The sequence below is a fragment of the Ruditapes philippinarum genome, unplaced genomic scaffold, assembly GCF_026571515.1.
Source record: "Ruditapes philippinarum isolate M1 unplaced genomic scaffold, ASM2657151v2 ctg124_1_1_1_1, whole genome shotgun sequence".
NCBI lineage: Eukaryota > Metazoa > Mollusca > Bivalvia > Venerida > Veneridae > Ruditapes > Ruditapes philippinarum.
This window is the reverse complement of record NW_026866080.1, coordinates 395,754-411,236: the sequence shown is the minus strand read 5'-3', so window position 1 is coordinate 411,236 and position 15,483 is coordinate 395,754. Positions and strand designations below refer to the sequence as shown.

The window sequence follows — 15,483 nt, the reverse complement described above, 5'->3', positions numbered from 1 at the left end:
GTTTTACTTTTCATCAACAAAACAAAAGTCTGTATATTTAACAGCCATTTATTTTTTTCATTTCACATTGCTGCATCAAGAAGATAAAACTTATTAAAGAAAGGTTTCTCTAGATGAAAGTGTTCACATACCAACTTTACACTTGAGCTATACCAATTTGTCTGATATGATATAAGAAACCGTGAGCAAACCAAGCAAAGACCTCACCTTATTTCAAATCTTAATCTGACGTAAGAATGTTCTATTTTCTTGTCAGCTCAAGAATGTTTAAATTAAGCTCAAAGTATTTTTCACAAAGCCAAATATTTAATTTTTCACTCAGTTTTGTTCCTAAAAAGAGGGAAATAAAGAATCCCTACAGAACGCACAAAACGTCTCAATTAAAAATGTTGACGGCTTGGTTTGATTGAGTCTGTTCATGGACGGTACTGGAAAGTGCAAGTTACCGTCCATGGCACCTAGCACCGGCTTAAGCAGAATTAAACATTAAATCATGGTTATGATGAAATGTTGAATTTAGAAACATCCGCAGATGTGTTCATACGGCATTTATCATGGAACCTTCAATGTGACACGATAGTGCCATTCCATGAAAAGCGACGTACGGTCCCCAAGTAAAATAATACATGTGCACTAAACGAGAAAACAATGGGCGAACTAAATAAAATAGGATTTTGAAAAGGGATCAGAGGTTATGATGACTGCATATTACAGATAAGTTGTCAAAGACAAATTTTAAAAGCAGGTCACATATCCTAAGGATTCAAATGAGGAATACTGGAACCACCCAAATAGAAAATAGCCGGATAGAAAGAACTAAAAATACCACAAGTACATCAAATATGTCGTGCTGAACTATCTTTTACCCATTACCAGATATACACGCCTTTTAGCGCCTTTTTTCACCAACTCCCCCCCCCCCCTTTCTGCTGTCTAAAATGGTGAAAATATGCCTTATTTAGGCCCCAACACTTGTTTTTGTTTGAGAAATGTTGTTTAAAAAAGTGACCACTTTTTCGGCGCGCCCCCTAACCAAAAGATACATCAGGGCGTTGCCAGAAGGGGGATGTGCCCCCTTCTGTTTAGGGAGTTTGAAGGGGGCGGCAGTTCCTCTCATCGCCAAGAAAATTTTGGACTTGTGAGAGGCTAAAGGTGACCCCAGATCGATCATAAGGTAACGCGTAACCAAGGCTGAGAAGCATTTGACTCTAACTCAATCCATTGAGAAGTTGCAGCACTTTGAAACCAATTTTGATGGAAAAAATTCACGCAAAATAGTGATTTTTGCCAATTTTCAGATGTCCCTCGTTGCCGTGTTTACAGGAAATTTAAACCTGAGCATGTTGTTACAAAGACAATGATCCAGTCATTAATTGTGCCAAGTTTGATTAGTATTGAAGTAGTTTTTATTGTTTTATAGCAATTTGAACTTGTAAGGGGAGACTTTTCAATGAAAACAGCAATTTTTTTGCAAAATGCTCATGAAGTAATGGGTTAAGAATCGGAAATATAACATCCCCGATTTGATGTACGGGCGACTTTTCACGGCCTCCACACGGCACAAACAACGCTAATGTGACGATAATTATAGAATCCCTGAAGTTCTGGGACATTCATATTTTCAGAAAATGTATTAAACACTGTGTCTAAATGATAAAAGAAATTGAGTATCGTAATATAATTGAAAAGAAATCGTCTTCCTTTTAGCATAGTTTGATGATCCATTTAAAATGTATTGATTGATTTATTCAACAAAATTTTACAAATCAGATAATTGCTGACAATTGAATAATTTAATAGCTGCTGTGATAAATAGGATAATGTATATGAATCAACAGTTTAATTATTTGGTAGGCTTTCATTTAGTAAACGGACCTTTAATAAATATCTATGTCATATCAAACAACTTTGTAATATGTCTTGAATAATAGGTAAACGTTATTCTGTTAGAGACACAATGAGGATTCTAAATTGGAAAAAGCCAATATACATATATACTCATTTTATATTGTTTTCATTTTTGTGGGGATCTAAAATGGAAATAGGCTAAAAACTTCTATATTAATTTTTATTGTTTGCATTTTTTTTCTTCAATTTCATTTTCAATAAATAGAAGTTTGCAATATTACAAATACTTATTACTCAGTTTAACTTTTTTTCCTTTTTGGAAAAAGTTTGCACTATTATAAACTTCTTCTTATTTGCCCTTTTAAATATATTTACAACCCTCAGGGATCATCTTAGGTCAAATTCATTCAGGCTATACCAACCCACAAGTATAACACATCAGTAACCTTTATAACCAATTAGTTGTTTTTGTCAGATGTTTTTTAAGTCAATTTAACACATTTTATTGTCATAACAATCAAACTGGAGAAATTACGCCTTGCTCAGGGATCCAACTAGCAACCCCTGTATTACAAATCCGATGCTTTCCATATTGACTTAAGCGGGCAAATATTATAGCATGAAGCTCACCTTTAATATGTTTACTCTCTCTCTCTCTCTCTCTCTCTCTCTCTCTCTCTCTCTCTCTCTCTCTCTCTCTCTCTCTCTCACTTTATTGTGTATGTTTAAAACAAAGAAGCTTATCAAGTGCATTTGAGAATTTAGCAGGTAACTGATAAACAAACAAGTCAGACAATCGGTTTACTAATCTTACACGACCACTAGTCATTAAATTTTATTAATTAACTGATTGGATATTATTACCATTTCCTATTCCATTCATGGCACACTGATTTCAATATTTTTTACAAATAAAATAATTTTTGTTCAACAGGCTTTTTTTGGCCGATAACCTTGACCCGCCAGTTGATTTCTAAAACATGTTGTACATGCTTACAATTGTTTGATAATATCTTTGCCATCCTATGGTATAGTCAAGGGACTCATATTATACGCATTCATTATCTACAATTTTGTATATACTCCTAAATTAGCCCTTAATGCCTATTCCAGAAATTTGAACACTTTCAAATCTTTGACACAGGCTAAGTAGTTAAAGGGAAATCAATGCCAAAGTGCTAAAATCAATAATATCACTAGTATAACTTCCTTACATAATGAAGTTGAAGGGCAAGTAATTTAAACTTCCTTGATTACTCAGCCACATAGACTATATTACTACTAGTGTAAAAGAATGTAAAAAAGAGTTTTCTTTGCTTTGAAATTTTTTTATGTATGTTTCTAGGCAAAAGCTTGATTGCATTTAGATTGAGACTAAAATAAATGATTACAACCCAACTGGATCAAGTTAATACAAAACCAAGCTCATGAATAGAAGAAAAGTTTGACAGATCTGTGGCCATCTTAATTGGGTAAAACATAACTCCTAAATGTTTACCTTTAAACTAAAACTAGAAGAAGTTTTTGTTATATAAGACATGTTGCACGTGACACTGCTTCTCATAGTGTTGAATATTTTTGTTAAGTTTCATTAGAATCCAACCATGCGTGGAGGAGATATGCTCTGGACAAAATTCCTATATTTTACATTTTTAGCAACCTTGACCTTGCACTTACTGACCTAAATAAAATGTTTCACTCCAGTAATTATGATAATGACCATTTGTGTTTCAGTTACCCAATAAATTATTACTAAATGGTCCGAATACACATTTTCATAGTTTTAAATGAATTTTAACCCCTATGTGTGACCCTGATCAAGGACCTAAATTGTGAACTGCGCGCGGAACTCTGTCTCACTATGGTGAACATTTGTGCAAAGTTATATTGAAATCCCTCTTTGCATGTAGAAGTTTTGCTCCGGACAAGTGTTTTTTGAATGACCTCTGAGTGTAACCTTGACATTTGACCTAAATACTTAGTTTATGCGCACGACACTGCCCCTTATAGTGGTGAATATTTACATGAAGTTTCGTTAGAATCCCTCCATATATGTAGAGGACATGCTCTGGTCAAAATCTCTATATTTCATAATATTTAGTGACCTTGACGATCCTCTTTAGTGAAGGTTTATATTGATATCTTTAGATTTAAGAGTTACGTCCCGGGCAAAGTTTAAGGTGTAGAATGAAACAAGACAAATAACTTTGAAAAATGGCAAGGTAGAGCTACGGTTCCTGAGCACTGGTCATTTATCTATTAAGATCTATCTACCAACAAAGTTTCATGTTGATATCTCTTAGAGTTTTAGAGACCCGGACAAATTTCAAAGTGTAAAAAAGAACAAAGGACAATAACTCCAAAATTAGACAAAGCAGAGTAACGATTCTTATGCACGGCGTCTATTTAATGAGATCTATCATTTGCAGAGTTTCTTGTTGATACCGCTTATGGTTTCGGAGATATGACTCAGACAAAGTTCAAGTGTAAAAATGAACAAAGGACAATAACTCAAAAATTAGGCAAGGCAGAGATACGGTTCTTTTGCACTTCACTTTTTTTAATGACGTTTATCTACCTGCAGAGTTTCTAGTTGATACCTCTTTTGGTTTCCGAGTAATGTCCCTGACAATGTTAAATGTGTAAAAATGAACAAAGGGCAATATATCCAAAATTAGACAAGACAGAGTTAAGAATTTTTTGCACGGCACTTTTACCTGATAAGATCTATCTACATACAAAGTTTCATGTTGATTTACCTCCATATATGTAGGAGACATACTCTGGTCAAAATCTCTATATTTCATAATATTTCGTGACCTTGACGATCCTCTTTAGTGAAGGTTTATGTTGATATCTTAAGATTTAAGAGTTACGTCCGGGACAAAGTTAAAGGTGTAAAAATAAAAAAGGCAAATAACTCCAAAATTAGGCAAACCAGAATTATGGTTCTTTAGCTTTGCACATATATCCATTGAGATCTATCTACCAACAACGTTTCATATTCATATTTCTTATATATTTAGAGTTATGACCCGGACAAAGTTCAAGTGAAAATAGTGAACAAAGAACAATAACTCCAAAATTAGGCAAGGTATAGTGGTGGTTATTGAGCACCGCACATCTATCTATTCAGATCTATCTACCAACAAAGTTTCATGTTGATATTTCTTATAGTTTAAGAGTTATGAACCGGACAAAGTTCAAAGTGTAAAAATGAACAATGGACAAGAACTCCAAAATTAGGCAAGGCAGAGTTATGATTCTTGTGCACTGAACATCTATCCGTTGAAATCTATCTACCTACAAAGTTCATGTTTATAGCTCTTATAGTTTAAGAGCTGTGTCCCGAATAAAAAATTTCTATAAGAGGAGATAATTCAAAACGGGCATAACAGAGTTATAGTTCTTTGGCACTGCGCTCCACCCCAATGTCTTCTACCACTGTGTGCAATTTAGAAAAAAATGTCAAAGGGTTTTCAAGTTATGCTACGGAAAATCCCCACGGACGGACAGTGGGACGTTCCAACATTTTGGGTTTAGAGGCTGTTTTCTTTGTTATTTTCTTTTGTCTGGTTAAGGGCTACTATCCCATAAACCCTTTGATGACGGAAGAACCTATTGTTCTCTTTTATTCTCTTTACCGTTTTATAGCCCCTTAACCCAAAATGTTTGTTCGGGCGGACGGACAGATGGACAGACGGACAGATGGACAAGAAGGCGACTATATGCTCTCCCTTCTGGGAGCATGAAAACCTCAGTGGGGTCACTTTATAAAACATCAATTTCTGAAGTAGGGTTACTAGCATTTATAATGAAATCATATTTCAAAATCATAAAGCAATAATCTTGCTACTGATAAAAAGCTATAATTTAAAGACTATTTCAATGAAAGAATCTTAAACATATATTAAGTGAAAGTATATAATATTTTTTATTTTATCTACCTACCGCTGATCATGAAACTACCGATGGTGAGATACTCTCCCGAGGGCGCAGTCTTTGATACCTGACTATGATACACCCACCAGGCACTGGGAAGCACTTTTGCACCCCAAGCTGCACTGTTATATATAGCCATGATTCCCGCTTCATTCAGAGTCTTTCATGGTACTGGCAAATGGCTAAACATGAAGTTATTATTAAACTACCAAGTGCAACCTTGACCTTGGAGCTTGGTGTCTAGGTCCTGCACATCTCAGATTGTCTTTTTTGCCAATGTATTTCAAATCCCTAAATACATAACAGAGTTATGGGCTTGACGAGATATTTTAACATCTAAATTACAGTAACGAGTAACTCCTTATAATATTTTATAGGAGTTGACCCGTTACTGCAGTAAGGTGACGAAGTGTGACCTAGAACTTGGAGCTACGGATCTAGGGAATGCCTATGATACATATTTGTGCCAGATTGTTTCAACTTCCCTTGAAGCAAAAAAGTATTATGAGCAGTATAAGGTTTCCAAACGTACATAATATCTTATCATCATGACGGGGGCATAAAATCAAGGGCACAACCCATGTTTACCCTAAGGCCATGGTTAATATTACATTTGTAGTCCAAACAAAACCACATCTTTCACATCTTTTCTTCCAGAAATGAAAAAGTACATACATCAACTGTGGAAAATAAAACAGAATGCTTTTAATTTCAATATTTACAAGTTGTACATCTCATTGACATTCTTTATCTAGACATGCAGTGCTAATTCTAGTATCATACTTTTATATTATAACTGCCTTTGAGTCATGAATAATCAAGAAAAATCAAATGTATAATCATTTTACAACAAGAATAAACTGACTTCATATTGATAAGAAGAGCACAGATTTTAACATTAAACATTAAACTGATAAAGGCTTATCAAACAATCAAACAATCGTTTAGTAAAATTAAACAAAACCTTTGGTCCCTCATATGACCACATATCGTGATATATATATATATCTTACTAACCTTCAACACCATCGTAAAAAAGAAGAAAAACATTCAAACTCGATTAGATTGTACTTTACTTCCAGGGAAAGGATAATTAATTATTCAAAAAATGGCTGAAATAATAGAATTCACAACTGCTGATGGCAGTACACCACTTATTCAAGACTCTGATGAAATTAAAGAAATGTACTGTGAGGAATGTGAAAGACACACTGGAGAATACGCTACAGCTGTGGCTTTTTGTGTGGATTGTGTGGAATATAAATGTAAGACATGCAGAAAATATCATAGAAGGCATTTTAAAACTCACAAAACTCAAGACAGTGACAGTATGCCGCAAGATTTCTATTTTGAGAAGTGTCTCACTCATCCTCAACAGCTGGTTAAGTATTATTGCTCTGAGTGTAGCAAAGAAGCCTGTCAAGCATGCAAGAATAATGAGCATGATAAATGTGGTGATGTGAACCATTTACCAACCGTTGCTTCGGGCATACAAAATAGTGATGACTTAAAAGATCTTCAACAGAACTTGGATAAATTATCTGCTGATATAAAAGGCACAGAATGGCTTTTGAATGCCAAAAGTGAAGTAATTGATAAACAAGAGGAAAAGGCAGCCGAAACATGTAAGGAACACGCAGATAAACTAATAAAAGCATACAAACAACAACATCAAGATCTACTTGAAGATTTTGATAAGAAGATTGAGGAGACCATTGCGAAGTTGAAGAAAGAAAGGCTTAAACTAGTTCAACAGTTATCTGAAAAGGAGAGAAAATTTAAAAACAAGATAGCGAAAGCTGAAACAGATATGAAAAAAGAGGTTGTTAGCACAAACACAGAATTTAAGGTACTCAGATCAGAACATTTGAATCTGGTTGGAAATTTTAGGGTCCTTACTGCTGAGCTAGAACAGGACCAAAAATCAGGTCAAAACTGTAAAATACTTATGAAATTGAATTTTACAAAAGAACTGTGTGAAGACCCTCGCCGAAATATTAAACAAATTCAACAAGCCTACATACAGACCTACAAACTCAAAACCTCCGAGATTAAACCGACAGAACAATCTCAAGAAAGTGCTACAAGATTTTACACTTTTAAAGAAATATCAGCTTTAGAAAGAAGAGTTGTCTTTATCTAAACATACACTTCTAATATCATATTGGGAAAAGTGTCGTCTGCTCATATACAATCTAGAAAAGTCACAGGCAAATTATATGGACTGCATAAGATTTCAAACAAGGCCATGGGATATTACCAAAGTTTCAGATTATGAAGTTGCTGTAACATTTCCAAATGAAAGAATGATCAGACTGATAGCATTTTCAGAAGGTATAAAAGTTTTAAATATCACTGAAATACCAGGAAATGGTTTTTGTACTGGAGTTGCTTACAGGAATCATTATCTTGTCATTTCATATTTGTATCCAGCTAGTGTTAAGATTCTAAGTATGTCAGGGGAAATATTGAAAACATTTGACAAAAATGGTCAGAATCTGTTTATCAGACCTTTGTACTTAACTGTCAGTTCTGACAGTTCTGACAATACCATAATATATGTTTCTGATCAGAACAAATACACTGTGACCTGTTTAACCTTTGATGGTAGGGTGAAGGCTGTCTACAAGGATGATCAATTAAGAAGGCCTGACCAACTAGCTGTTGATGAATATGGATCAGTTTATGTGTGTGGCGTTACATCTGATAATATCCATCAATTATCATTTGAACTAAATAAAGTAAAGATCTTGATAGACAGAAGTCATGGATTAGATGAACCAGAGAGTCTTGCATACTGCCCAAATACCAAGAGATTGTTTGTGGGAATGTCAAACAAAATTTAAGTTTTTAATGTGTCACTACGATAAATAAAAACAACATAAATTTTATACAAAGGCTCATCAACAAGCAGTTCTTCTTCTGCATTTATAGCTCAATAAGGGTCCTGACCCAAAACGTTTGACTTGCATAATATACACATGTATGTAGCACATGTAATGTTTGTTTATACAAAATTTATTTTAGTTTGATAGTGAAAGAAGCTATAAGCTTTTAAACACATTCTGAATTCTTGAATACTCTCATGGAACCAACCAGTAATAAGAAAATATTTAAGATTCTTGCTCAAGGAAACAACGGCTTGTCCCAGGATCGGAGCTTGAATCCATGCAACTAGCAGTCCTTAGATTAGTAGTTCAACGTAATTTAAACTCAGCCGTGTAATATGGAATCTTGAAATATGATATTCAGCAGAAGTATAAAGTCAATAGTAGGTGTACATTTACTATACATACAATTCACAGTATAAACATACAATAATTACTTGAATAATTGGGTTTTAAAAATATTTAACTTGTAAAGGAGACATGAAATTATGAGAAAATGAATAGATTTGCCTTTTTAAATAGCTTTCTTAAATCTTTGATTGCATATCTAAGTGCATTGTTTATAAACTGAATTTTGGAATATTATAAACATGAACAGTGTCATATTATAATGTCTTCCATTTATTACAAAATTAAATATTACTTTGCCACAAACAAAAACAAGTATATACTTTTTTGTTAGGTTGAACGTCGCACCATTACAGGAAAGGTTATATGGCGATTTTCTAGCTTTAGTGAAGGAAGATCTTAGGTACCCCTTCGTGAATTATTTCATGCGCCAAAGGGCACGTGGGTAGCACCAACGACGTTTATCAGTATTCTGGATAGCTTTCTCACATGACAGAAATCAAGTCCCTAGCGAGATTTGAACCCACAGAGGTGAAGGCAAGTAGTTTGAAGATAACGACCTGAACCACTCGACCAGGGGCGCCCCTGTAATATACTATAAACTACCACAAAATAAAAAAACTCCTTGTAGTGACATCTGCAGTGGCTTAAATAAACACTTGTATAGCACTAGAGTGCCACAATGGCTCTGCTCACAACCAATTTTGATTGACAAGGTTAAAATGTCCACTCTCAACATACATATTTCACTGAATCCATTTTAAAGTCATTAAGTGTGTTATCTATTCCTCATCACAGTGTAATTCATGGCTTTACTCAGAAACTGAAATTGAATATTAATTAAGATTTATTTTCGCATGGTTATAATGACCAGTATTAATATTACTTTATCACGACCTGCAATTGCTGCATCTAGACAATTAAATTGAATAATTGAAATATATATACTTAAGGTTGTTAACACAATGGTTGTGTACCAAAGACCTGTCTTAGCAACTACAGCTGACTCTCACCAATACTTCTTTAAACTTTTATGGACCAAGTATCATTTCTTCGAAATAACATACACTTATAATATTAAATTGGAAAGAGTGTAGCTATTTCAGTTATAAACTAGAAATGTCACAGGCAAGTTGTATGGATGATACAAAATTTGATACAATTTCCCTGTGATTTAACAAACTTTTCAGATTATGAAGTTGCTGTAACATTTCCAAATGAAAGAATTATCAAACTGATAACATTTTCAGGGGATATGAAAGTTTCAGATATCACAGAGATATAGGGAAATGGTTTTTGTACTGGTATTGCCTACAAGAACCCCTATCTTGTAGTTTTATATTTGGATCCAGCTAGTGTTAAGATTCTTAGTATATCAGGTGAAATAGACAAAACATTTGACAAAGAAAAAAATAGTCAGATAATATCTATCAATTATCATTTGAACTAAATAAAGTAAAGATCTTGATAGACAGAAGTCATGGATGAGATGAACCAGAGAGTCTTGCATACTGTCCAAATACCAAGAGATGGTTTGTGGGAATGTCAAACAAATTAAAGTTTTTAATGTGTCACTGCGATAAATAAAAACAACATAAATTTTATACAAAGGCTCATCAACAAGCAGTTCTTCTTCTGCATTTATAGCTCAATAAGGGTCCTGACCCAAAACGTTTGACTTGCATAATATACATGTAGCACATGTAATGTTAGTTTATACAAATTTTATTTTAGTTTGATAGTGAAAGAAGCTATAAGCTTTTAAACACATTCTGAATTCTTGAATACACTCATGGAACCAACCAGTAATAAGAAAATATTTAAGATTCTTGCTCAAGGAAACAACGGCTTGTCCCAGGATCGGAGTTTGAACCCATGCAACTAGCAGTCCTTAGATAAGTAGTTCAACGTAATTTAAACTCAGCCGTGTAATATGGAATCTTGAAATATGATATTCAGCAGAAGTATAAAGTCAATGTTAGGTGTACATTCACTATACATACAATTCACTGTATAAACATACAATAATTACTTGAATAATTGGGTTTTAAAAATATTTTACTTGTAAAGGAGACATGAAATTATGAGAGAAAAAAAATAGCTTTGCCTTTTTAAATAGCTTTCTTAAATCTTTGATTGCATATCTAAGTGCATTGTTTATAAACTGAATTTTAGAATATTATAAACATGAACAGTGTCGTATTTTAATGTCTTCCATTTATTACAAATTCAATATCACTTTGCCACAAACAAAAACAAATAAAGCCAGTGTGTGTTTACATGTTTCAAAAATTACGTATGGCCTATTTATACAAATATATACTTTTTTGTTAGGTTGAACGTCGCACCATTACAGGAAAGGTCATATGGCGATTTTCTAGCTTTAGTGAAGAAAGATCTTAGGTACCCCTTCGTGAATTATTTCATGCGCCAAAGGGCACGTGGGTAGAACCAACGACGTTTGTCAGTATTCTGGATAGCTTTCTCACATGACAGAAATCAAGTCCCTAGCGAGATTTGAACCCACAGAGGTGAAGGCAAGTAGTTTGAAGATAACGACCTGAACCACTCGACCAGGGGCGCCCCTGTAATATATACTATAAACTACCACAAAATAAAAAAACTCCTTGTAGTGACATCTGCAGTGGCTTAAATAAACACTTGTATAGCACTAGAATGCCACAATGGCTCTGCTCACAACCAATTTTGATTGACAAGGTTAAAATGTCCACTCTCAACATACATATTTCACTGAATCCATTTTAAAGTCATTAAGTGTGTTATCTATTCCTCATCACAGTGTAATTCATGGCTTTACTCAGAAACTGAAATTGAATATTAATTAAGATTTATTTTCGCATGGTTATAATGACCAGTATTAATATACTTTATCACGACCTGCAATTGCTGCATTCAGACAATTAAATTGAATAATTGAAATATATATACTTAAGGTTGTTAACACAATGGTTGTGTACCAAAGACCTGTTTTAGCAACTACAGCTGACTCTCACCAATACTTCTTTAAACTTTTATGGACCAAGTATCATTTCTTCGAAATAACCAAAGTGTAAATTACAATATGTAAGCCATTGTGCCCATTAATACCTAGTTATCTAAGCTTAAGCCTTTTTGGGTTTACAGAAGATTGACATGTTTAAATTTAGTTTACTATTCCAGGCAATGTGACAAATTAGACCTTTGGGAGGAGCTAATTTTTACCGTTGAGACATGAGTAACCCAAGCTTTCAAGGCTACTACAAGGTGATACTTAAGGGTAAACATCTAAGCTCGTAGCATCCAATATACATGTAGTTTCTGATGTTTCTCATATCAAAAAAGAGCCATTCCAATAGCCAAGTTTTAGTTAAGGAATCTTCATAACTCGCGAATTAAAGTGTAAACTTTGTTTAAATTTTGCATACAGGTGTCCTTATATGTATATGACTGACATATGTTGACAATTTTATAGTTCCTTATAGTGCCAATTAGGGTGTTTATACCTTAATGGTGGTAAACATTTCTATAAAGTATCATAAAAATTCTTCAATTTTTGAAAGAGATATGCTCCAGACAAAATTCAGGTATTTCACCGCCTTAAGTGACCTTGGCCTTGCATATATTGAACTAAAATATAAGCACCATGGGGGAGTCATGATAATAAATTTTTGTGTTACAACCCCTCTATAAATGATGACTAAATGGTACCTATACACATCTATATTATTATCTGAACGTTAACCCCTACGTTTGACCTTGACCTTAGTCGCAGGGACCTGACTTTTGGGCCCGACACTCTGCCTTACAATGGTAAAATTTAAATCCCTCTATGCATGTTGAAATTGTGTTCAAGACAGGCGTTTTGCAATGACCTCTCTGCGTAACTTTGACCTTTGAATTACAGACCTGGTTTATGGGCGCACCATAGCTTCTCAAATAACTGAACATTTTTATGAAGTTTCATTAAAATCCCTCCAGGTGTGAAGGAGAGATGCTTAATACAAAATCTAGTGATTTAATCATCTTCAATGACCTTGCATATATTGGCCTAAATTACAAGTGTCACATATGTTGTCATGTTAATGACTATTTGTGTTGCAATCCCTCAAAAAATGATTATTAAATGGTCCCTATATACATTTACATAATTTTATTTGAACATTGATAATTAAATGTGACCTTGACCTTAGCCACGGGGACCTCAATTTTGCGCGTGACACACCATCTTACAATGGAAAACATTTGTGCAAAATAATATTGAAATTCCTCTATGCATCAAGAAGATTTGCTCCTGACAAACATTTTTCATTGACCTCTTAGTGTGACCTTAACCTTTGACTTAGAGACATTGTTCTTGCCTACAACATGGCTTCTCATATATATGAAGTTCCATTAAAATCCATCGATTCATGTAGGAGATATGCTCTGGTCAGAAAGTGGACGCTGCCTGCACGTCATCCCTCCGCTAGGGGCTTTCCTATAATACGACCCCTTTTTCCAACGGGTGTATAAAAAGGTTATGCTCCATGCCAAAAAAATTGGGCGTGTAGTTTCAATGGAAATTTATTAACATTTCTTTGAGTCAGTTCTATTTCCTTTGATCAATAAATGCATCTGAAAAAATACTGAATCAGATATTTGTACAATACCAAAATTTTGTGTTATTATTTCAAATTCGTTCACTTAATATTTTGGAATTTCATATTATAATTAATTGCTGTAAAATAACTCAAAAGAATAAATTCTATACAATCCAGAAACACCGATGAAATTCCCTGAGGAGAAATTTAATAGTCAAAAGATAAATTTAATTTTGTGAGACTTGGTCAACAGTGAAACAATTGAAACTACACAAATTGTTTTGGTTTTTAACTAAACATATGCATAATTACCTTTTGTTATGTGATACACTAACTTTTAACCTCTATATAGGGTTAGCTATACACTGTATTAAATGAAGCTTATGTGTATCTATGTGAAAATTCCAAATAACAAGTGGTATGAGACCCGGCGCATGCTCATGATAAAACAAAATGACGTTTGTGACGTCAAAATTTTGATTGTAGTAATCACAACACTTAACTTGACCTATCTCATATTTTCTGCAAATTAAGTCCGCAATTTGATGTCAAAAGTTTCCGACAGTGCGAATTTCTAGTTTTTAAATGGGTTTCATATTTCGAAATTTACTGTACTGACTACTGCTGCTCAAAACTTGCTTGTTAAATCATTCAACGTCCAAATGACGTCGAATTTCAGATTTAGTTCATTTAAATATGAATAGACGTTTACCCGCATTTTACCTGATGAAATAACCGTTCAATTTATTTCAACATTTGTTTATATTTAAACACAATATGAAAATTTCGGCGTGCGCCGAAGTTGCGTTGCCATATTTTTAAACTGTAATATTATAAAGTAGGTAAATGTTTACGATAAAAGTAAAACTTACTTTTAGAAATGAAGACACTCTTTCGCTTCATATCAACCAAAGTTGTTTTTATGAACCAAGTAAAAAATGAAAGGAAAAGTCCACGAATTTTTTTAACAAACCTCGTATTGTCTTACATCCAATGAACAAAAACATTGACATATTGCACAATTGATATAAAATATTGATATAACAAATCTTTCTCAAACTAACTAAAGTTTCAATCACTTCAGTAGAACAAAATTTCATAGATTACATTTTTTGTGGTAAATAATGAAAGATTACATTATTCTTTGAGGTATAAGACTATTAAGAATCTGTGTAAGGAAATTTAAACGTTAAATAAAATGGCTACCAATTTAAGTGCATCACTAACACAAAACTCTGATGAAATTAAAGAAAAATGTACTGTGAAGAATGTAATATATACACTGGAGCTCATGCTACAGCTGTGGCTTTCTGTGTGGATTGTGTGGAATATAAATGTGTGACCTGCATAGAATATCATGAAAGGCATTTCCAAACTCACAAAATGTACACCATTCACCAACCGTTGCTTCAGGCATACAAATAGTGATGAATTAAAAGATCTTTAACAGAATTAGGATAAATTGTCTGCTTACATAAAAGACACAGAAAAGCTGTTGAATGTCAAAAGTGAAGTGGTTGATAAACAAGAAGAAAAGGCAACTGAAGAATGTATGGAGTACTCAGAAAAACGTATCAAAGTCTACATACAACAACGTCAAGATAAGATTGATGCTTTTGATAAGAAGATGGAAGAAACCAAAACAAGATTGAAGAAAGAAAGGATAGAACTTGTTCAAGAATATCTGAAAAGAAAAGAAAATTTAAAAACAAGATAAAAGCTACAACAGATATGAAAGAAAAAAGGACAAGGATCTCAGGTCAGAACATTTGAATCTGGTTAAGAATTTGACGGCTGTTACTGTTGATATAAATTAGGTCAAAACTGTGAACTTTGTATTAAATTGAAGTCTACAAAACAACTGTGTGAAAACATTC

General features: G+C 33.6%; 1 protein-coding gene across 1 annotated transcript; it reads left to right on the top strand.

The window, feature by feature from the left end:
- The first annotated feature begins 6,898 nt into the window (after positions 1–6,898).
- LOC132731259 (E3 ubiquitin-protein ligase TRIM33-like) lies at positions 6,899–7,933 on the top strand. The gene has a single exon (XM_060717417.1). It carries the CDS (start codon positions 6,899–6,901, stop codon positions 7,931–7,933), a length of 1,035 nt encoding a protein of 344 aa, XP_060573400.1.
- Positions 7,934–15,483: the final 7,550 nt, after the last annotated feature.